Source organism: Pygocentrus nattereri, chromosome 10 (genome assembly GCF_015220715.1).
Source record: "Pygocentrus nattereri isolate fPygNat1 chromosome 10, fPygNat1.pri, whole genome shotgun sequence".
Classification (NCBI taxonomy): Eukaryota; Metazoa; Chordata; class Actinopteri; order Characiformes; family Serrasalmidae; genus Pygocentrus; species Pygocentrus nattereri.
This window is the reverse complement of record NC_051220.1, coordinates 22,624,758-22,646,930: the sequence shown is the minus strand read 5'-3', so window position 1 is coordinate 22,646,930 and position 22,173 is coordinate 22,624,758. Positions and strand designations below refer to the sequence as shown.

The following is a 22,173-nucleotide window of genomic DNA, read 5'->3' as shown; positions in this document are numbered from 1 at the left end:
TTTGCTGAAGTCCTGGAGCTGCGCCGTTTTCAGGAAGTTGTGAGTCCACTCCCTCTAACTGTGCTTCACCACTACTCTCTTCTCTCTCTACTCTTCCTGTCCCGTAGGCAGAGAAAAAGGCCAAGCAGGTTTCCGGGATGAACTCAATGGAGGAGCATGGAGAGGTGGAGGTCGAGCCTCAGAAAATCAGCGGCACCATCAGCAGTGCACTGACCCCTGCACCACCACAACAGCAACAACTAGCCCAGCCTCAGGCTTTTCCCAAAGCCCAACCTCAACCACAACCACAGCCCCCTCCCCTACAGCAACCTCCACCTCAGCAGCAGCAACAACAGCAGCCTACGGATCCTGCTTCCCCAACGGTGGCCACTACCCCAGAGCCAGTACCTATAGGAGATGGAGACAAGACTTCTCCCAAGTCCTCTGAAACAGAGGCTGAGTATGAGGTACTGACAGAAAAGGGCATCACATACTGATTGTGATGATACTGAAAAAAATTGAGACAATTCATCATGTATTGCTAACAAGATGTTTTGCTTTAAAAAGAGACTGCACAAGGACAGCAGCATACACAACATGGTTGCAGACAGACCACAAAGATAATGATAAAGACTGGGATAAAAACTATATAATGATGTAAACAATGGCAGCAGTGCTAACCTGACATCACTTTAGCTTGAGATTCCTAAATTGAAACTAATAGACTACCTCTAGCCAGCTAAGTCACGGAGTGCTTTTTACAATAAATTAGCCTGCCTGACAAATATCTGCTTAGCTTCTGCTTGACAATGCAGCTAAGAAAGTATAGCTAGTAGAGCCTCTGTTTTGTCTTGTATGAAAGGCTTTTGGGATTTTTCGTGCTCTGTGTCATATATATGGAGGGAAACAAATAGTAGCAGTGGTGGTATTTTGTGCAAAGCAGCACAATAATCTAAATTACTTCATACAACAGGGCTCATATCAGTCAAACTTCCCAGTGAAAAAAGAAGTCTTGTTGGTGTTGTCGTAATGTAGAAATAATTAGAAAGTGAGGCATGACTGTGAACTGCAGTGTCTAATTTTGGAATAGAATGTAACGGCTGTGATCGGTCTGTCAGTGCTTAATGTGATGTGTTAGAGTGGTGACTTGTATTGTCACCACAATCTCTTGACATGGCTTTCTGTATTGTATTTTTTAATTTAAAAGAAAAAATAAAGTATTAGCCCTTTAAGATGTTATAAAATGCTGTCGGTCTTGTAAGGAAAACAGTGGAGCACTTAGCATTTCATTAAACACTACGCTAAAGTACAGCACAGCTGTGTAGAACACTGAGATTCTGTGTATGGAATGTATCTTAAGGTCTGTGCACTTGCTGCAGGATGGCCGAGGCTTTGGGATTGGCGAGCTGGTTTGGGGGAAACTGCGTGGCTTCTCTTGGTGGCCTGGACGCATTGTATCCTGGTGGATGACAGGACGAAGCCGAGCTGCTGAGGGAACAAGATGGGTGAAGTGGTTTGGCGACAGCAAGTTCTCTGTGGTAGGGTTTTCTAAAAACATTGCAAGATTTGTATTCAAATTGTGTTGGATACTGATATTTTATAAGTATGTAGAAGGTAAATGTATTTCCCTTATTTAATTTAGTGCTGGAATTGTCATTTCCCAGGTCTGTGTTGAGAAACTATTGCCTTTGAGTTCCTTCCACAATGCCTTTCACCAGCCAACTTACAACAAACAGCCAATGTACAAGAAAGCCATCTATGAGGTGCTACAGGTATGGCTTTAAACTCCAAGTAAATACAGGATGATAAATGAGAGCTTATTTTGCGGTTTATATTGTTGATTGCTGCCAGCTGTCCACTGAAAATGTGTTATTTACATTTACACATTTTGCAGACTTACAATTTGATCATGTTACAGATGTAATTGAATGTAGTGTTAGGAGTCTTGTCCAAGGACACTTATTGGTGTAGCATGGTGTGCTTGTCCAGATGGGGAATTACATGCCAGTCTGCTGTGTAAAGGGCAGCGGTATTAGACTCTATACTATACCAACTGCTTCAAATTTTATCCCTGAAGGGCTGCTGTGGCTGCAGGTTCACATTCCACTCTGAAGACTGAGACCAACTGATTTATTAACTAGAATCACATGTGCTCCTGCTTGTTTGAAATTAAAACCTGCAACCACCACACTTTGCAGATAAGATTAGACACCCGTCTGCTAGATCACTTGGGACACTTTTTTTCTCAAACTGAACCAGTCTCACCAATGTTGCTAACTGTGGCTTCGCAGGTTGCCAGCAGTAGAGCAGGAAAAGTGTTCCTCACGTGCCCTGAGAGTGACGACACTGACACCTCTAAGTCGGTGGACATGCAGAACAAGCAGATGATTGAGTGGGCCATGACAGGATTCCAACCCACTGGCCCCAAGGGCCTAGAGCCACCAGAAGGTAAAAATAACAACCACCTTCTCTTTTTAAAAAGGGTTATGGAAATCCTGTGGTGAAAACACATGCCTGTACAAGTGAAAACACATACCTGTGGAAATTAAGTCACCTTGCCTGACGAAGGGAATTCAATAACCTTAAGCATGGCTTGTTTTGTCATGGTTTCTGTAACATAGTTGAATTCATTTTGGGATCTTTATAGTTGGTGGCTTCTCTTCTCTGCTTTTTTTGAAGTACATGCTAATGAAAAGGTTTATGCTGAAAGCCTGTGTACACACTGGCTTTCTTAGAAATAAGTGCCCCTGGTTTAAAGCCATTATGCAGTGACAGGCTGATTCATAAACTAATCTGTAGTTCAGCATATGATCCTTTAGCCTTTTTTGTCTGATTTTGCTGACTGGGCCTTTCTTAGAGGAGCGCAACCCATATAAGGAAGTGTACCCTGAAATGTGGGTGGAGCCCGAAGCTGCAGCCTACATGCCCCCGCCCACAAAAAAGCCCCGCAAAAGCACGACTGCAGAGAAACCCAAGGTCAAAGACATCGTTGACGAGAGAACTCGAGGTGAGCCACCAGGGTCATGGAGTTCACTGAGTTCACACCTACATAAACACTAACACTCTTCTCTAATCAGGATTATCAGCTTCATCTGCTAAACTCTCCAGGGTAAACACTACATGCTAAACGTCATATGGGGAATTACAGGAAGAGTCAGCTAGCCCTAATCACCTTCTTGTCTGATTTTTTTTTTTTTTCTCAGAGAGACTTGTCTACGAAGTGCGACAGAAGTGCAGGAACATTGAAGGTATTTACAATGGTCTTAACTTATAATGAGCAGGGATGCATTGATACCGTTACAGTCACTGGACTGAGGGTCTGCTCACACAGAGGTACTGACTAGGTCTTGGTTGGACCCAAAATCGTCGATCAGTTTAAGCATTATGCCTTGGTATGTTTCTACTCGGATTACACTGTACACTTTTAGGTTGTTACTGAACACTCACAAACACAACCACAACCAATTCTCTAATACGGGCGAAAATGGAGGTGGGATAAAGTTAACATTTGCTACCAAAGTTTATGTATGCGACTTTACTCTATTTGACTGAATATAATAGTGGGGAATAACCTTTAATATGGTCTTTTTAATAGTGTCTTTGTAAAATAGGCTATAGAGAGTATTGTCCTACCTTGTATATTTCAGTGCACAGTGTGGTTATTTTGAATGAAACTATAGCATTATTTGAAATTGTCTGTAGGCAGAACTGTTTGTAGAAGCTGCATCTCACATAGCATGGACTGAGCGTTTTTGTACAGTGTGAGTCACCAAGCAGTATTTCTAAAATCAAACACTGTACATCTGGCTTAGGAGGACATTCAACTACAGCTTAACTATCTAAAAAGTCTTAACAACTGGAAATGTGAGCTCCTCGGATGAATTAGCCTCAGAAGTCATTCTTGCTGTCACTGTGCTACAGCGACTGTTGTTGAAAGAGACAGATGAGGGTCATAACCATAAAATGTAACCTACTTAACTTAAAGCTGTATAGAAGTGCTTTTCTGATGTGGAACAAAATCATCTTTTCTCCACTGCGTCAATCGATTGCTACTCGATCCAAGGTAAATATTGTAGCATGGCTAGCTAATGCATGTCACTTAAAATCGGTGAGATTTTAATAATGTAACTGCTGCATTTCACCCATTTACACTAACAACTGCTTATTTCAAAGTTTGTGGGTAATTCATAATGGCATCAGACTTGAAAAAATATGTACGTGTACTCTTTTTGGTCTGAAAAAATGGTATCGATGCATCCCAGTCTTTTAATCAGTGTCCCCTGAACACGGGAGTCTCACTGACCTTGATTTCTGCCTGTTTTCCTGTAGACATCTGCATCTCTTGCGGAACACTGAATGTTTCCCTTGAGCATCCACTTTTCATTGGAGGAATGTGCCAAAGCTGTAAGGTAAAATAGCCAGCTATTCCTTCTGAGCCCAGTATAGATTGATTGAATTAATACATTTTTTATAATTCACTGTGGCCATCAACAAGCTGTTTCACATTGGGTTGCTTATGTTTCATCAAATTTTTACTAGTACGCCTAGAATGTTTTGTACTGTGGCATGCAGATGAAATCACTATCCATCAAAAGCACACTTTTTTATTGCTTTGATTTTATAACAGGTGTTGTTTCAGTTGATATGAAACTGTTTATGACATGATTATATCGCATAAACACTTTTGCTTTTATGGTCATGTAGTAAAATACGCAAATGGCCATATGTCATGTCATAGCTTCTGAGCATTCTCCTACCAGCATGAGCCTTTTCACTAGAACAGAATGGTATTGTGTTACAGAACTGTTTCCTTGAGTGTGCATACCAGTATGATGACGACGGTTACCAGTCTTACTGCACTATCTGCTGTGGAGGGAGGGAGGTCCTCATGTGTGGAAATAACAACTGCTGCAGGTACATCATCATCCACTGCTAAATTCATGTTAAAATTCATGTTGTAGTCTGTTGAAAAAATCAGATTGGCACAGTTTGTCCCACATTTTGACCTCAAATGTGCAAGCTAACCAGTAACAAAAACTTCTCAAAAACTGTCCTTGAGTTAGCAGCATGCAAACTGCCTGCATTCGTAATCATGCCAAAGCTAAGTAATCTCAAATGGCCAATTTTTCTGACATTTCTCTCAGATGCAATACTGTGCACGTCTTAGGCATCTAAATTTTTTACAACCATGTATCTCAGCAGTAACTGTTTCTTCCAGTGAAACATTGTGTAACATTACAATAAATACAAAAATATATAAATACAGTAAAAAGTAACCAGATTTCCAGAAAGTAAGTTTGGTTCCAGATTTATCCTCAGAGCCCCCAGCCATAACATATATTTGTATTAATTCTGTCACCAGCACACTTGATTGAATGTAATGAAGTATCTGTTAGTGAAAACAGTTATTTGGTGATAACTACAAATACTACTGGGCTGCCATGAACATAAGATTGGAAATAGTTAAATGAAAGCATTGACAGTAAGTTCAATTGTAATGTAAATGTTGTTCTGAGCAAGTAAAAGCTTACTGACTAAAAAAACGTTAAATATAATTTTATCAGGTTCCTAAAACTTTTTGATAGTGCTGTATGCGCACAGGCTCAGCAAAGTTTGGGCAAGATCAGCACAATGTGCCTTGATGCAACCACAACATGTGCCAACAATACAGTTATTGAAGTTAACTTAAGATTTCCTAAGACTGTAGCTTATCACACAAACTTGGGTGCAGGGTTTAAAAGGCACAGTGAAATAATCGAGCCATCACATCAGAGCCATCACACATGAGACAAAACTTTTTTTTTCCCACCAAAACATTCTACAGGGGTGCTATTTTGCTCCAGCTGAAAAAATAGAGTTACTGAAATAGTAACACAGACCACACTGGTATTTGTGAGATCAGACACTGATGTTGGACAAGAAGGCCTGGCTCGCAGTCTCCACTCTAATTCATCTCAAAGGTGTTCAGTCAGGTCGAGTTCAGGACCCACCAAACTCTCTCATCCATGTCTTTATGGACCTTGCGTTGTGCACTGGTGCGCAGTCATGTTGGAACAGGAAGCGGCCATCCCCAAACTGTTCCCACAAAGTTGGGAGCATGAAATTGTCCAAAATCTCTTGGTCTGCCGGAGCATTAAGACTTCCTTTCACTGGAACTAAAGGGCCAAGCCCAAATCCCCATATCATAATCCCCCCTCCACCAAACTTTACACTTGGCACAATGCAGTCAGACGAGTACCGTTCTACTGGCAACCGCCAAACCCAGACTCGTCCATCAGATTGCCAGACGGAGAAGCGTGATTCATCACTCCAGAGAACACGCCTCCACTGCTCTAGAGACCAGTGGCGATGCTTTACCCCACTACATTTGACGCTTTGCAATGTGCATGTTAATGTAAGGCTTGTAAGCCACTCGACCATGGAAACCCATTCCATGACGCTCTCTACATACTGTTCTTGAGCTAATCTGAAGGCCACATGAAGTTTGGAGGTCTGTAGCGATTGACTCTGCAGAAAGTTTGCCATCTCTGCCCACTATGCACCCTGCTCTGTCATTTTACATGGTCTACCACTTTGGCTGAGTTACTATTGTTCCCAATCATTTCCACTTTGTTACAATACCACTGACAGTTGACTGTGGAATATTTATTACCAAGGAAATTTCACAACTGCACAGGTGGCATCTTATCACGGTACCATGCTGAAATTCACTCAGCTCATGAGAGCCACCCATTCTTTCACAGATAATTGTAGAAGCAGCCTGCATGCCTAGGTGCACACCTGTGGCCATAGAAGTGATTGGAACACCTGAATTCAATGATTTGGACGAATGAGTGAATATTTTTGGCAATATAGTGTATATGGGAGGGTTGTGCCTTGCTGTACGTGCATTGACTGCTGCCATTGTTAACGAAGTCTCTTAAGAAGCAAAAGATTAACAAGGAAAATCAGTGCAAAAAAGCTGCTGCTGTGAACTGCTTAAAAATGAGGAAATCAAGTGAAATATATAAATACGCCACACATGTAATGTTTCCACCCATTTTTGTGCAATCCCCCCATATTTTTACGCAATCCTCCCTCAAATGGATATGCATGAAGAAGAAAAGTACATTTTGCATTTTCCCATGCTTTTGCTTTTATGGTCATGTAATAAAACACGTTTCCACATTTTTCCACACAAAGTCCATGTGTTTAGATTCATGTCATGAATCAGTACATCAGGCTAGTGTTACGCAGCTTAGATTCTTATTTATGTGCGAGTTATAACCCTTATACTGGTATGCCACTAAACTAAGTAAAATGATCACACAGCAGATCCTCATCTCTCAATGTTTAGTCTGTTGCATTTGAAGTAGTTCTCTTTGTTTTTCAAGGCAGCATCCATGTAGGAATGGCCAGTTTTTTTAAGTTACCCTTTGCCTAACATGAACACCAGAGCAATTGCCATGCTTCCTGTCATGCCACATGAGAAGGTGCCTGACTAGGTCAGTTGTGTGCAAGAAGCCACTGACAGATGCGTACTGAAGCGTGAATGACTGTAAAATTTTCCACATACTAGCAATATCTGGCAGTCAGAGACGCAGGTATATGGAACGTATGAGTACATTGGGAGAAATTCAACAAAGCCGATTGGGTCTTATTCAAAATTATTGTTCTAGCTTTAATGGTGCAACAGTGACATTCATGTTCCCCCATTTAAAGTGAAACAAATTTTGAACAGACCTATACAAATTATGATGTGAAACATTTAGCACCATTTTGCTGGCTAGTATTATAATGTTTTTATGCATTTGATACACAGTTCTGGCCATACTGCCCACTACTACATCAGACCCTCAGTATGACATGTTATTATCTATATAAATGGAACAAAATACTTTAGAGAGATAAAAAAAATGTATCTAGCTCTTCTTTTGCCTATGCATATCTTACCTGATTCACATTTTGAGAAAAACTGTGGAAATTTGATGTTTCACAAATCGATTACATTAACTGGCCAGTTTAAAGGCATTTTGCACTGCTTTGAGTATGACCCAGTGAATTAAATATATAATTCTGTTTCCTTTCTTTAAATCATGTGTTGTAGAATATCTTGCTTTTTATAAAAAGTAGTTCATACAAAACATTTAATTTTAACATTAAGCTGCTAACACAGTGTTGCTGTTGTCATAATGGATACTTAATGTTCATTACAATGTGTCATAGTCTAAATAGCTTTGTCAGTATGTATTAGCTTAGATGACTGTTGTGCTTTGTGCAGGTGTTTCTGTGTGGAGTGTGTGGATTTGCTGGTGGGGCCGGGGGCGGCGCAGGCAGCTATAAAAGAAGACCCGTGGAACTGCTACATGTGCGGCCAAAAGCCCCAGTACGGATTGCTGGAGCGCCGGGCCGATTGGCCTAGCCGGCTGCAACACTTCTTTGCCAACAACCATGACCAAGACTTTGTAAGTGGCGCATGGCCAACAACACAAGTTTTCACATGAAAAATGTATCATGGTAATTGCTAAGGACCATTACAGCACAGCTTTGTCCATTGTCTTTGGTAGAAAATGTGGCATTTAATAAATTACACACAAATCCATGACAGGGGTCCTTGAGAACTATATTATGTAATGTGGTAGCTTCTCAATATTTGGACAGTGTGGAAAAAGTAGGAGTGTGTTGGGATGACAGCCAGTGAGGGAGAAGAAATGCTGAATAGTTGTCAGTTCACAGCACGCAGCGCATTAGAAGGCAAGCCTAAACAACATACTGTCTTGGCAAACAAGAACCTTTGCTAACAGGATTAACATGTGGTTGCTGGAGTACCACCCATGCGGTTAAGAGAACACTTCTTTATGGACCTTTAGGAAATGTTTTTTGGTCTTCTGGCACTGCAGTGGTGTAGGCTGGACTATTCAAGTGTGTATTTTACATTATCACAAATTTATGGTTAAAAAAACTGACCACTTGTCTGTTACCAGTTACACTTAACAATGGAGCCTTGTCATTGAAGTGGCTTACTTTGTAGGGCTCTTTTATTACATTCAGAAAATATGTACAGACAGATGCTCTTTCATTACTGACTTCTGTGTCTCACTCTCTCCGTCCCTCTCCTGTATTTTGCTCTCACTTTCTCTTCTCCAAGGAACCTCCAAAGCTATATCCTCCAGTTTTGGCAGAGAAGAGAAAACCCATTCGCGTCCTATCACTCTTTGACGGCATCGCCACAGGTTAGAATAACCCCCACCCTCTCGTTTTCATGCTCTCAGCAAGAAATGTCTCAGCAGAGCTGATCACATTACAGCCATTCAAGCTTTTAGAGCTCAGTGTATATGGAATATGGAGGTTGCCCATTGACAGGACTCTTCAGGTTCACATTTTTCCAACAGATCATGTTCAGCATTAAGAAACAGTATACATAAGAAATTAGTTTTTCACACTATGGTTCTTATAGTCTGATGACGTGTTACTAGTCCTTAAAGTAATGATGACATCTGTACACAAAAGTGCTTCATTAAATACGATTGGGCTTTATACGTAAAAGTACCCTGACAACATGTGACAAAGATATACTATGAAATACCCTAGGTATTACTATAATGCTTCCAGTCACCTCAATGGTTTTTGGAAGCTGTGCTCTCAAAGTGTATGTGTGTGTGTGTGTGTATATATATATATATATATATATATATATATATATATATATATGTATGTATGTATGTATGTATGTATGTATGTATGTATGTATGTTTACATACAAATGGGTGTGTCTGTATAGGACTACTGGTGCTGAAGGAGTTGGGCATTCAGGTGGAGCGCTATGTGGCATCTGAGGTGTGTGAGGATTCCATCACTGTGGGTATTGTGCGACACCAGGGGCGCATCATGTATGTTGGCGACGTGAGGAACGTCACACGCAAGCATGTAAGTTAACTTGTTGGATGTTTACTTTTGAATCAGCTGAGTGGTTCTACTGTATATGGTTGTCATCATTTCATCCATTTTTGTCCTTTTTTTTTTTTTAACACCATTTGAAAGTACTGGTTGCCCTTTACATTCTTTAAATGTTTAGGGATGGTTTGAACAATAGAAATGGTTGAAAATTACTTGCAATGTAATCTCACAATATAATATACAATATAATCTCATTACACTAACATGCATTAAATTTATTTTAATGTACATTACTGTAATGTTTTGGAAATATGATTTTGGAAATATATGTTTTTTTTTATACAGCAACAGTATGCAAGTACGTTTTTGTAGTGCTGCAAGTATCAAAGAATTTATTTTTTTAATATTCTGTCAAATATTATCTTTTGTATTCTCTAAGAATAAATTGATTCCCCTCAATGATTGAATGAATGCTATGGTGTGAGGGTGTCCTAAAAACATTTTGTACAGACATGATATGATATCTGCTAGGGGTGCAGGAAAAAAACTATTCTTAGCTGCATCGCGATGTGGACATGAACAATTCTGATTCGATTCATAAATGTCAAAACTCGATTTTCTAAATATTTAATTTATTGCGTAATGTTGAGGGAACGCAAAAGGTGGAGCCTGGAAGTGCGGAAGTGCAGCGCCCGGACACTCTGTGAGGTGCACGTAACAGAAACACTGGAAATCTGAAAATCCAACCAGCTCCCTCTGCATTAAAAGACATTTTAGATCAGGAGTCACAACCCAAATATTAAGAAGAGCCATTTTGTCCTTTTAACAAAAATCAAACCACCTTGGCAGCCACAACATTTATGTCCAGTATGTCTCAGTGTGTGATAATGTCCAAGTATAAGTTAGGTTAAAACTATAAACGAAAACACGGACTTACTTTGCTCTGCTTTAAGTTTTAGCTATAGCCACTTTCCTCCTGTCTCCGCCAGAAAACCTTTCCTCTACAGTAATGTTACATCAGTTTCTTGTAAAATGTCTCTCAACGTTCAACTGTTTTACGAGACTGAAGTCGTTTTGTGAAGACGCTCCAGTGTTCCCGTTCCACCTTAAATTCTGACTGAGGCACTGAATGCAAATGCGACACCATTTAAGGTGGAAAGGGAAAATTTAAAAGAGAAGCGGCTTCATCTTTGCACCTTTTTAGTGTTTGACAGTGTCTTGTTATAGATTTAACATGCCAGGAAACAAGCTAAGGTGCTCATAAATGTAAATAACACATCGTTGCTAGGTGACCTGCAGTCTGAGTCTCGGCCGTTGCACACGTCCCGTTTCGATTTTACTGACACAGTGACCCCTGACTCTCTACAACGAGACCAAAGCATAAGTTATAAAATCACCAAAAAAACAAAAAAAAAAAAAACGGGCAGGACGGCTGTGAAGTGCTGTGTGGACATCCACCACCATTGGGTCTTATTTTACCATAACTGCGCATTTTATCGCAGATGAGCAGCAGCAGCGTCTCATGTGCTCCAAGCAATAGCAGTGAATGAGAGCCTTCTAGTTCACTTGCTACATCACTTCCATTTGATTTATTAATAAAAGATATTGGATGTAAATTAATTATAGATCATTACAAATACTTTGCTTTAAAAGTACCAAGTCCTGAGACAGTAGAAAAATAGAAATCCTGTACAGAAAAAAAAGATGCATCAGGATGCATTGATGATCATTTTATAATCACATCGCAGCCCTCTGAATCGTAATCAAATTGAATTGTGAGGTGTCTAGAGATTCCCACCCCTAATATCTTCACACATTGAGTTCAACCAGTTAGAGTTTACATGTGGAAGTATTAGTCCAGCACACAGTGAGTCCAGCCAATTATATTTACGTATTGGAATACTGTTGTCTTTCTATGGTTTGCATGAAATAAATCAATTATTATTTTAACTGACAGTAAATGAGCTTTCACTGTCACAGGGGGATGTTACTGTGCTAACTTTATTATCTGTCACTGGGCACAGGCCTATGTGTTACATATATTCCTTGTACTTAGTGTGGTGGTCAATGCCTTAGGTCTGTTTGGGGGTGATAGGGTTCAGTTCCCTGCTCTGGTAGAGATGCAAGCATTTTAGCCTGCTTCTAAAACAAAAGTCTCTCTGATTGTCTCTCTGAGCATGTACCATATACTAGAACTTAATTAGAAATTAAATTCATTCATATTTATTCTCTTTTAACCACCAGTCTTAACCATCTTTAAAAATACAATTACAAATTCTACATGTTCATGGTTTTAAACTGCTCAAACACTTCTTTCTATTGGAGTGCTCACCAAACTTGGCCATGGTGGTCTTAAAGCCCAGTGCAGTTTTCTTACTACTCAGGAGAGCTTGCTTGCCAGCACACTTTTTCATTTGTTCTCAGTGATAAATACAGCTATAACTAAATGCATGCTAGCTAGCTTGTGTAGAAGCCTGTGGGTAATAACATGTCAGCAGTACCAAAGGAATGACTGGATATTGTGACTATCCTGCTCCAAAAAGGCTTGTTATTGTCATAATGTACAGACCTAGCAACTGCTTGTGTGTGCTACTTTTGACTAGCTAGAATTTAGCTAGACAAACTGTTTCACCACTTAACAAAGAGTGTGATTAGAGTATTGGTTATTGAATATATGCCATTTTTTTATATTTTGTTTATTTATTGACTCTGTCTGTCTGTCTGTCTGTCTCTCTCTCTCTCTCACTCTGTCTCTCTCTCTTTTTCCACAGATACAAGAGTGGGGGCCTTTTGATCTTGTCATAGGTGGAAGCCCTTGTAATGATCTGTCCATAGTTAATCCAGCACGGAAAGGTCTCTATGGTAAAATGTGATTGCATGCAAAATTGCCTGCAGTGTTTATTTTATTTTCATTTATTTTTTCTTTATTAATTATTATTATTATTGTTATTATTATTATCATTATCACCATTATTGCTGTTATTATTATGATAATTTTAATGGGTTTGTTACTAGTTTGGCATGTTGCTAGTTTCTACTGATGTGGGTCATGACTTTGCAATGCACCATAAGATGCCATTGTTTGTGTTAAGGGATATGACTGTGCACTCTTTTTTTTTTTTTTTATCTCTCCCTCACTTTCTTCTTTGCACACACACATTCTCAATCACACTCAGAGGGCACTGGTCGGCTGTTCTTTGAGTTTTACCGGCTTTTACATGAAGCTCGTCCTAAAGAAGGAGACGAGAGGCCGTTCTTCTGGCTTTTTGAGAATGTAGTGGCCATGGGTGTCAGTGACAAGAGGGACATCTCTCGCTTTTTAGAGGTGTGTTTTCCTTTTCCTTACATTTAGAGAAGCACAGATTAGTGACTGTGGATTAACCTCACATTTGCTCACACAAGAGTAATAGTTACTGGTGTTTTGGGAAATGCATTCTGTGTTAGAGGAATTATATGAAGTGTATGCTAACAACAACCTAATGATGTTTTGCTGCCATCAAGTGGAAGACTTTTAGACCTACTACCTAGTGTTAACTCAAGACTAACTAGACATTTTTTTGAGTGAAGAAGTTAGGAACACCAATATATCTAATGTCAAATGATTTATACACAGAGAAGAAGTGCTTGCCATTGGCATTAGCCATGAAAGGGTGATATTAATTTATGGCTAATTGTTATGTTCTTGGGTGGTTACTGTGATACTGTGCCCTAGCCCTTTAAATAAAAAAAAATTGATCTACATTACCAGACTTAGCAGCAGAGGTGTGTTTTCACAATTATGAATCATTGCTACAATAGCACAATTATGAATCACAATATGTATCATTGCTAGATGTATCATTGCAGCTGACATGCTGTATATTCCACCAAACAGTGCAACCCCGTGATGATAGATGCCAAGGAAGTGTCTGCTGCACATCGTGCCCGCTACTTCTGGGGTAACCTTCCTGGCATGAACAGGTTGGTTTGAGAATGATGAGGGAGGCCACTTCTAACCTTTCCCTCCTTTCATCCTGCATGGTACCTTACCATAATTCATTAATTTTATTCACTAGAAAATAGAGTGCATCTCTCTCACTATCTCTCTTTTTCTTTGTTTCTCTTTCTTTATTTCACATTTCTGTTTTTTCTCGTTATAGACCGCTGACTGCCATGAACTCTGACAAACTGGATCTTCAAGGCTGTCTGGAACACGGCAGGACTGCTAAGGTAAAACTGCCACAAAAGTATACTAACACTGATTTTGCAATATACTGATGAAGTGACAAACTGATATATACCACCAAAACTGCAGTAAATACACTGCAGTAACACTTACACTGCAGTAAATAATTTGCACATGTTTTCCAGTTTGATAAATTGAGGACCATCACCACTCGGTCAAATTCCATAAAGCAGGGCAAAGACCAGCACTTCCCTGTTTACATGAATGAAAAAGAGGACATCCTGTGGTGCACTGAGATGGAGAGGTATGAGACTATGTTCATACAAAGCCTCAGCATGATAGAAATGTTAGAACAGGCCCTCACTTGAACAGAAATCTGAAAAATCTGTGATATCGTGCACATAATGATAGACTTTTGAGTAGTATTCTAAATGAGGTAAAGGTTTATTTTCCATGACATTGAATTTAATATTTCTATGTTCATGGGTTAGTGGTTAGTCCTGTTTATGGACTATGGGCCATGTGCTTTAACGTTTACAATTATTTTATGCTATTTTGTTTTTCTAATAAAAATCAATGCCAGTTGAGAGGCTAGAATCTGAGTTACTTCTTTGAACTGAGTAAATTCTTTAAGGCTCACTGGCAATTGTACATGTGTGAAAATGTGCAGAACAGAATTGTATATGCAATATAAAAAAATGTATATTGCTTTCATGTTTTCATATTTTGTCACTACAAAACCTAGCATGTATTATTCAAATATGGCGTCAACCAGTCCTGACTGCTAGCTTAGCCTGCTGCTAACAAGATCATAAAGAATGATTGTGTCTTAGCACAAAATGGATGTCAAGGTCAAATTACATTGCTATAATCAGCCATGTAAGTCAAATTAAGGTATGATAACTAGCAGGATGCCTTACTCATCTGAGAAGTCCCATGTGATTTCTCTCAATTTCAATTTGTTCCATTCTCTCAATTTAATTTAATTATTGGCATGATCATATCCAGTTGCAGTATTGCAAAAGCATCATCAAGAAGAAACATGGAACATTACAGAGTAACACTCCGTTGTTATGATGATCTGAAGTTTGTTACCATAGGCTTGCTAGCAGTAATGTTAGCTGAGTGCTTTTCTGCATTTCCCAGCTAATAAAACCCACCCTGAAATGTCTGCTCTAGAGCAGTTATAGTGTTTTGAAAGTATCTACCACCTTCAAAATACATCATCAGAAGGAGGTTTTCCTTTTTTTTACACTAGGAAATCTTAATCTCAAGGCTACTGCAGCACCACTGTGGGATGGGAGGAAGCATGTTTACAAGAGATTCAGGAGTAGTTACATTTTTCATTTAGGTTTTTAAGTTCATTCCTGCTATGCAGTCTACAGGGATGTAATTTTGTGCTACTGCTTATAAACATCTAGTTTTATAAGAGAAAAATGTATATAATTCTGACCCTAATTCATCAAAGTTGTAAAGGAATCTGGATCGTAAAATGAATGCTCACAGTTTTGTAGTCAGTTTCATTTTTGACATATCTATGCGATCAAACTTGCATTGCGTAAATTTGAGTGCAATAGTTTCACAGCCTGAAAAATTGCTTCATTTGTGGTTAACTGTCTTATGACTCTTATCAGTATAATCTAGAATACCAAAAATCTGAATAAAAATAGAAAACAGCAATAATACAAATCATTTGTGCACATAGCAGTCCAATACAAAAGTGGGTGTACTTATTTCAGATGCACATTGATGTAAACAAATCCTATTCCATGTACCATTTAAAGACGTTACATATGTTTTTGTTTTATATTACTGACACTGCCCAAAAAAAATCCAATTTGGTTTTTATATTTTAGGAAAATAATCACATTGCATAATCACATCATTCTGTGGTCTTAAAAAAAAAACAGACATTTTGTTTATTTTACATTTTATTTTTTACAGCTATCATAATTTTAACACTAAATTAACGCTAAATTGTGTCGTTTTATTGTCTCTCTCCCATATGCGTGGATTAAGGTGTGCTTCGTGCACATGAGGCCTGGTGGGCTTGTGCTTGATATCACGCACCTAAGCTGGTGCCTCATTTATGCTCAAATCTCCACTAGTTTCCACACCATAAGAAAATTTTATTAGTACACTGCTCAAAAAAATAAAGGGAACACTCAAATAACACATTCTAGATCTGAATGAATGAAATATTCTCATTGAATATTTTGTTCTGTACAAAGTTGAATGTGCTGACAACAAAATCACACAAAAATCATCAAAAGAAATCAAATTTATTAACCAATGGAGGCCTGGATTTGGAGTCACACATAAAATTAAAGTGGAAAAACACACTACAGGCTGATCCAACTTTGATGTAATATCCTTAAAACAAGTGAAAATGAGGCTCAGTATTGTGTGTGGCCTCCACGTGCCTGTATGACCTCCCTACAATGCCTGGGCATGCTCCTGATGAGGTGGCGGATGGTCTCCTTAGGGATCTCCTCCCAGACCTGGACTAAAGCATCCGCCAACTCCTGGACAGTCTGTGGTGCAACGTGGTGTTGGTGGATGGAGCGAGACATGATGTCCCAGATGTGCTCAATCGGATTCAGCTCTGGGGAACGGGCAGGCCAGTCCATAGCTCCAATGCCGTCATCTTGCAGGAACTGCTGACACATTCCAGCCACATGAGGTCTAGCATTGGAACCCAGGGCCAACCGCACCAGCATATAGTCTCACAAGGGGCCTGAGGATCTCATCTCGGTACCTAATGGCAGTCAGGCTACCTCTGGCGAGCACATGGAGGGCTGTGCGGCCCTCCAAAGAAATGCCACCCCACACCATTACTGACCCACTGCCAAACTGGTCATGCTGAAGGATGTTGCAGGCAGCAGATCGCTCTCCACGGCGTCTCCAGACTCTGTCACATCTGTCACATGTGCTCAGTGTGAACCTGCTTTCATCTGTGAAGAGCACAGGGCGCCAGTGGCGAATTTGCCAGTCCGGCAATTCTCTGGCAAATGCCAAGCGTCCTGCACGGTGTTGGGCTGTGAGCACAACCCCCATCTGTGGACGTCGGGCCCTCATACCATCCTCATGGAGTCGGTTTCTAACCGTTTGTGCAGACACATGCACATTTGTGGCCTGCTGAAGGTCATTTTTCAGGGCTCTGGCAGTGCTCCTCCTGTTCCTCCTTGCACAAAGGCGGAGGTAGCGGTCCTGCTGCTGGGTTGTTGCCCTCCTACGGCCTCCTCCACGTCTCCTGGTGTACTGGCCTGTCTCCTGGTAGCGCCTCCAGCCCCTGGACACTACGCTGACAGACACAGCAAACCTTCTTGCCTCAGCTCGCATTGATGTGCCATCCTGGATGAGCTGCACTACCTGAGCCACTTGTGTGGGTTGTAGAGTCCGTCTCATGCTACCACGAGTGTGAAAGCACCACCAACATTCAAAAGTGACCAAAACATCAGCCAGAAAACATCGGTACTGAGAAGTGGTCTGTGGTCCCCACCTGCAGAACTACTCCTTTATTGAGTGTGTCTTGCTAATTGCCAATAATTTCCACCTGTTGTCTATTCCATTTGCACAACAGCTGTGAAATTGATTGTCAATCAGTGTTGCTTCCTAAGTGGACAGTTTGATTTCATAGAAGTTTGATTTACTTGGAGTTATATTGTGTTTTTGAGCAGTGTATGTCATTAAAGACCGAATCTGTGCTCTTTTTTAATGCAACTTTGATGAGTAAAGGCCAGTGTCTTATTTGCACCTGAAACCTGGTACAGAGGCCTAGCACATCTAGTCCTTTCTTCAGCCTCAGCAGTATGACTTTCAAATGAAATATTATTTAAGTCCACATAATGAAAGTAGCATTGGCTATGAGCAAGATTCTGTGGTATTAATGACTGAGAAAAACTTAAAAGAGAATTGCTGAGTTTGAAGAAAATCTTTTTGTTTAAATCCATTTAATCTAATTGTTGTTGTCCTTCTCTTTCTGATTTGTGGACTCCAGGGTGTTTGGCTTCCCTGTCCACTACACAGATGTGTCCAACATGAGCCGGCTGGCCAGACAGAGGCTACTGGGCCGTTCTTGGAGCGTCCCAGTCATCCGCCACTTGTTTGCACCACTCAAAGAGTACTTCGCCTGTGTGTGAACCCCAACGCAGTGAGGAGAAGAGAAACCCAAACTGATGTATGAAATAACAAGAGCCTTGTATATTATTTACAGCATAAACATCAAAGTAGGTATTTCATGGTATTTCTTTTGTTTTCAAAAAAAATTTGACTCTTTTTTTATTCTATTTAATTGTTTTTTTTATTCAATTCATTTTACTTTTTAGCAGTGTTATCCAGAATTTGAACTGATTTATGTGTGCAAGCTATACTTGAGATGGGGCCTCCTATCAAGGCACTGAGAGACAAAAGCGAGAAAGCAAACGATGGAAAAGTAGTAGATTGTTCATTTCACCGGCATAAGTTACAGAGTTTGACGTTAAGTAACTGGGCTGGGTTTTTGGGCCGTTACATCGCTCACTTTTTTCTCTTCTCCAGCGACTGAGCCTTGGCAAGAGCAAAAACAAAAAACAAAACTACAAACACAAGAAAAGGTGTCTTTCTCTTCAGTGTCAGGGGAGCTCTGTCTTAACCAATCCAAAACACTACATCACAAATACCTCTTTGTTTACAGTTTCTATACACTAACTGAAGGTAATAAAAGGTACTACTGTAATAGGTGACAATATGGTGCTTCAAGGTGGTGAAAAACATTGCAACTCATGTGGTGCTACTACTTCAAAACCGGATGGGGTCGTCTTTAGACCGTTAGCCAGGTTAAAAAAAAAAGTGACGCTAAACTTCAAACGAGGACTCGTCAAAGCCAGGTCTGCCACATCTCATTTTGTATTTTTTACAGTCTTTTATACAATACCTTACTGGTGCTCTACTCCAACTCCTCAGCCTTGCAGTCACTGAGGTCCGTTCCTGCGTCCATAAACACACACAGACACACACACAGACACACATACACACACACACACACACACACACACACACACACACACACACACACACACACACACTCGCACACAGAGTGTGCTGGCCTGCCACATGGGCCGTGATGTTTTTTTGTCATCCATACCTTGAGATCAACGGCTGTGCTGAGCTACTTTTTTTCTAGCGTCACACAGGCCAGAATCATTACTGTACAACTCTCAGCGTGCGCGGCGGCCACAGGGTGGGCAGCGTCGGGTTTGCTCTTGGCCTGCTGGACCCCCCTCTCTAGTGCCCCTCGCAGGCTATCCTCAGTCAGGTGCAAACTTAAAAAAAAGGTGCGGCTTCACAATGTTCTTCTACCTTTTTATAGCGATTTTTTGTGCTGTGTTACCAACAATATCAAGCACTTTTGTATATGTATACTTCTTTTTATTTCCGTTGATATTTTTGAATATTTCTTCTTGACTCTTGTGAATTTTTTTAGCTTTGTTTTGTTTTATTTTTTCTTTAGTTATGTTCTATGATGTGAAACTCTCTTTACCATTGTATGAGGTAATCCTTTTTTCTGTACAGTAGGGCTGTGCCAATAGATGTGAAAAGAATGGGTTCATAGGTTAGGGGGAAGTTCACCTGTCGTTCTGGTGGTGAATCGGGGTTAAATCAAAATGCCACCCTGATCTGCTACAGTGGTGCTTCGTCATAATCCACATTAAGTACTGTCTGCTCCCAGTGTCGTGCGTATATGAGCCTAAAAGTACCTTTTGCTAGATATGCCATTTGACGGATGCTTCTCTCGTGTTGTCATTAGCGATGTCTAGTCTCTCCCTATTAGTTCTGCGGTTGTTTGGATCACGTCAAAGCATGTGGCCATTTAAGGAGCATATACCTATTAAAGGAATCTAAATTGTGTTTGCAAGGCTAAACTGACTAATGTACTCTACTTAACAAGGTAGGCCTGTATTATTGGCGGCTTTTGGAAATTTGTGAAGTTGTTTAGAATTCTAGTAAAAGTCTATGTGCATTTAAATTATTGTACTTAGCACAGATCTGGTCATTGGCAAACTATCATATGATGTTTTACAGAAACAAATTAGATTTCTTTCTTTTATTTAAGGCATTGCACTGCATACATACCTTAATCTTGCTTACTGTTCTGCAGTAACTCCTTTCTTACATTCAGATGATATCAATGCCCATATTTTTTGTACATTTTGTACATAGAATATGTCTGTTGCTGTTTTTGACTGTTTTAAAATGACCTATGAGATGTACAAATATAATTCTTTGCTAATATATATCATGGAATCAAAAAAAAAAGTCTCCAAATGCAAAGAGAGGGGTAATTGACAAAATTGCGACATGAGAAATTGACATAAGCTATAGAGCAGTGGGGTGGGAAGACTGCTGGTCTTTTGTGTTTCATATTTATATGTCGTGTGTTGAACAAGGAAAGCAAAAAGAATGAATTTGCCAAGTGATCTTAACAGTAGATGGAAAATTCCATCTTTTACTGCACAGCCCTACATACAAAAAGTCTGTTTTTATTTGCGTTTAATTCTTTTATAAGTAATAAAAGGGGGATTGTAGGTGTTTCCTAAGGTGCTAAACATTTTATCTAATTGAGAAAAAACTATATTATTTGGAAGAGAAATAAACTTGTCTTGACAATGACTGTTTTTATGTTCCTTGTAGTATTGGAAAAGCACTATTATTTTACTCTCTCATATAAATATATTAACAAAGGCATTTTAACTTTGTACTTGAAAAAAAAATGATAATGATGAAAAGATTCTTATATTGTTTTAGAATAGACATTGCTGTAGTTGGTGCTTATCTGTGGGAAAATCATGTACTCATATTAGGAAGTAAGAGAAAAATTGTAATAACTTTTGCTGTTAACATGTACTTGCTTAATATCCAGGCAGCATTGCTTTTAAGTCCTACATTCCATGCCATATATCCAGCCCTCCATCTTTGTTTTTTTTTTTTTTTTTTTTTTTAAGATCAGTTTTATTTTATATATTTTTGGCTACTGTGGCCTATTTGTTTGCTTTCGTAACAGGTTCTCTATATATATATCTCAGTGACACTGTTGATTTTGTGTGACCTCTTCTGTGTCATAACTGTTTTCAAGCCTTCTCCTTTCGAGATCAGCTCATACAGCAGATGTAGCAGTCATTTTCCACCTCTCCTCCCTCTCTCTTTTGTTATGTGCCCAGAACGAAGAAAAAAGGCTCCTTATGTACTTGTGCTGGAGAACACTTGAATAAATGTATTGTTTTTTGTGCAAAAATGAGACAGCTGTTATTTTCACCTGTTTTCTTGCTTCTGGTGATTACATCTCAAACATCAAAAATCTCAAAAAATATCTCAAAAAATATCCAGGTTTATTCATGAGGACTCTGTTTTTTAAATGTATGACAGTGTCAAAAACATGGGAACTCCTATCAGGTTCCATAATTCTGTATACAAATCATCTGTATACAAATTGTCTAATGATCTAATTAATTATTTATCAACCAATCACAGGTTTTCTCACTAAAAGTGGTATAAACCGTGGCACAGGGGCCAGAGTAAATTATTATTATTATTATTATTATTATTATTATCTTTAATTTTTTTGTCGGGGAGTCCAGAGAGGAAGTTACATTGTTAAAATTCATTTATTATTTACTGTGTTCTATTTTTACGTACAAAAGAATATGATTCCTGAGGGTGCCTACAGTTATAATCAAGCCGTTTTCATAAGGCCCATATAAACAAAAACTGAAAAAAAAAACGTTTTGAAATAAAAGACTTTGATGTAGCATGCCAATATTGTTGGTTTCAAACTGTACCTTTCATTCCTCGCTCTATGTAGTCCATCTGAAAACGTTTCTAAATTATTTACATATGATCACTTATTCAGCCTACAGAGGATTAGCCCCGCCCATTCACACAGGAGTTTAGTGTATCACACGGGCCCTTTAAATGCCTTCAGATCCAAAATCCCTGAACTATCCAGGAGCACGACGCCCAAGAGGCGCCTGAAAATGGATTTGCTTACATCCGAGTATGAGGAGCGTAGAGAACTGATCACAGAGTTTAAGACCGAGGCTACTGCAGGTGGCCCTTCTGCGTGGCTTTTCTAGTTTTTGGAAGAGCTCAGGTGTTTTAGTTTCTATTCATCTTGC

The 22,173-nt window shown here is 39.5% G+C and overlaps 1 protein-coding gene across 8 annotated transcripts in view; it reads left to right on the top strand.

The window, feature by feature from the left end:
* The window catches only part of dnmt3ab (DNA (cytosine-5-)-methyltransferase 3 alpha b), a 55,977-nt gene extending 34,681 nt beyond the window's left edge, over positions 1 to 21,296 (top strand). For 7 of the 8 annotated variants that reach the window (XM_017694470.2, XM_017694471.2, XM_017694467.2 and 4 more), the window contains 17 exons: positions 108 to 446; positions 1,359 to 1,517; positions 1,644 to 1,751; positions 2,271 to 2,427; positions 2,837 to 2,986; positions 3,183 to 3,227; positions 4,309 to 4,388; positions 4,781 to 4,893; positions 8,240 to 8,423; positions 9,107 to 9,191; positions 9,740 to 9,885; positions 12,627 to 12,717; positions 13,032 to 13,180; positions 13,730 to 13,815; positions 13,995 to 14,064; positions 14,206 to 14,324; positions 18,021 to 21,296. In XM_017694470.2, the coding sequence (XP_017549959.1) occupies positions 108 to 446; positions 1,359 to 1,517; positions 1,644 to 1,751; positions 2,271 to 2,427; positions 2,837 to 2,986; positions 3,183 to 3,227; positions 4,309 to 4,388; positions 4,781 to 4,893; positions 8,240 to 8,423; positions 9,107 to 9,191; positions 9,740 to 9,885; positions 12,627 to 12,717; positions 13,032 to 13,180; positions 13,730 to 13,815; positions 13,995 to 14,064; positions 14,206 to 14,324; positions 18,021 to 18,162 (2,223 nt within the window). In that variant the 3' untranslated portion in view covers positions 18,163 to 21,296. The remainder of the gene's footprint in view (positions 1 to 107; positions 447 to 1,358; positions 1,518 to 1,643; positions 1,752 to 2,270; positions 2,428 to 2,836; positions 2,987 to 3,182; positions 3,228 to 4,308; positions 4,389 to 4,780; positions 4,894 to 8,239; positions 8,424 to 9,106; positions 9,192 to 9,739; positions 9,886 to 12,626; positions 12,718 to 13,031; positions 13,181 to 13,729; positions 13,816 to 13,994; positions 14,065 to 14,205; positions 14,325 to 18,020) is intronic. The other variant, XM_017694469.2, reaches the window with a different exon arrangement.
* The last annotated feature ends 877 nt before the right edge of the window (positions 21,297 to 22,173 follow it).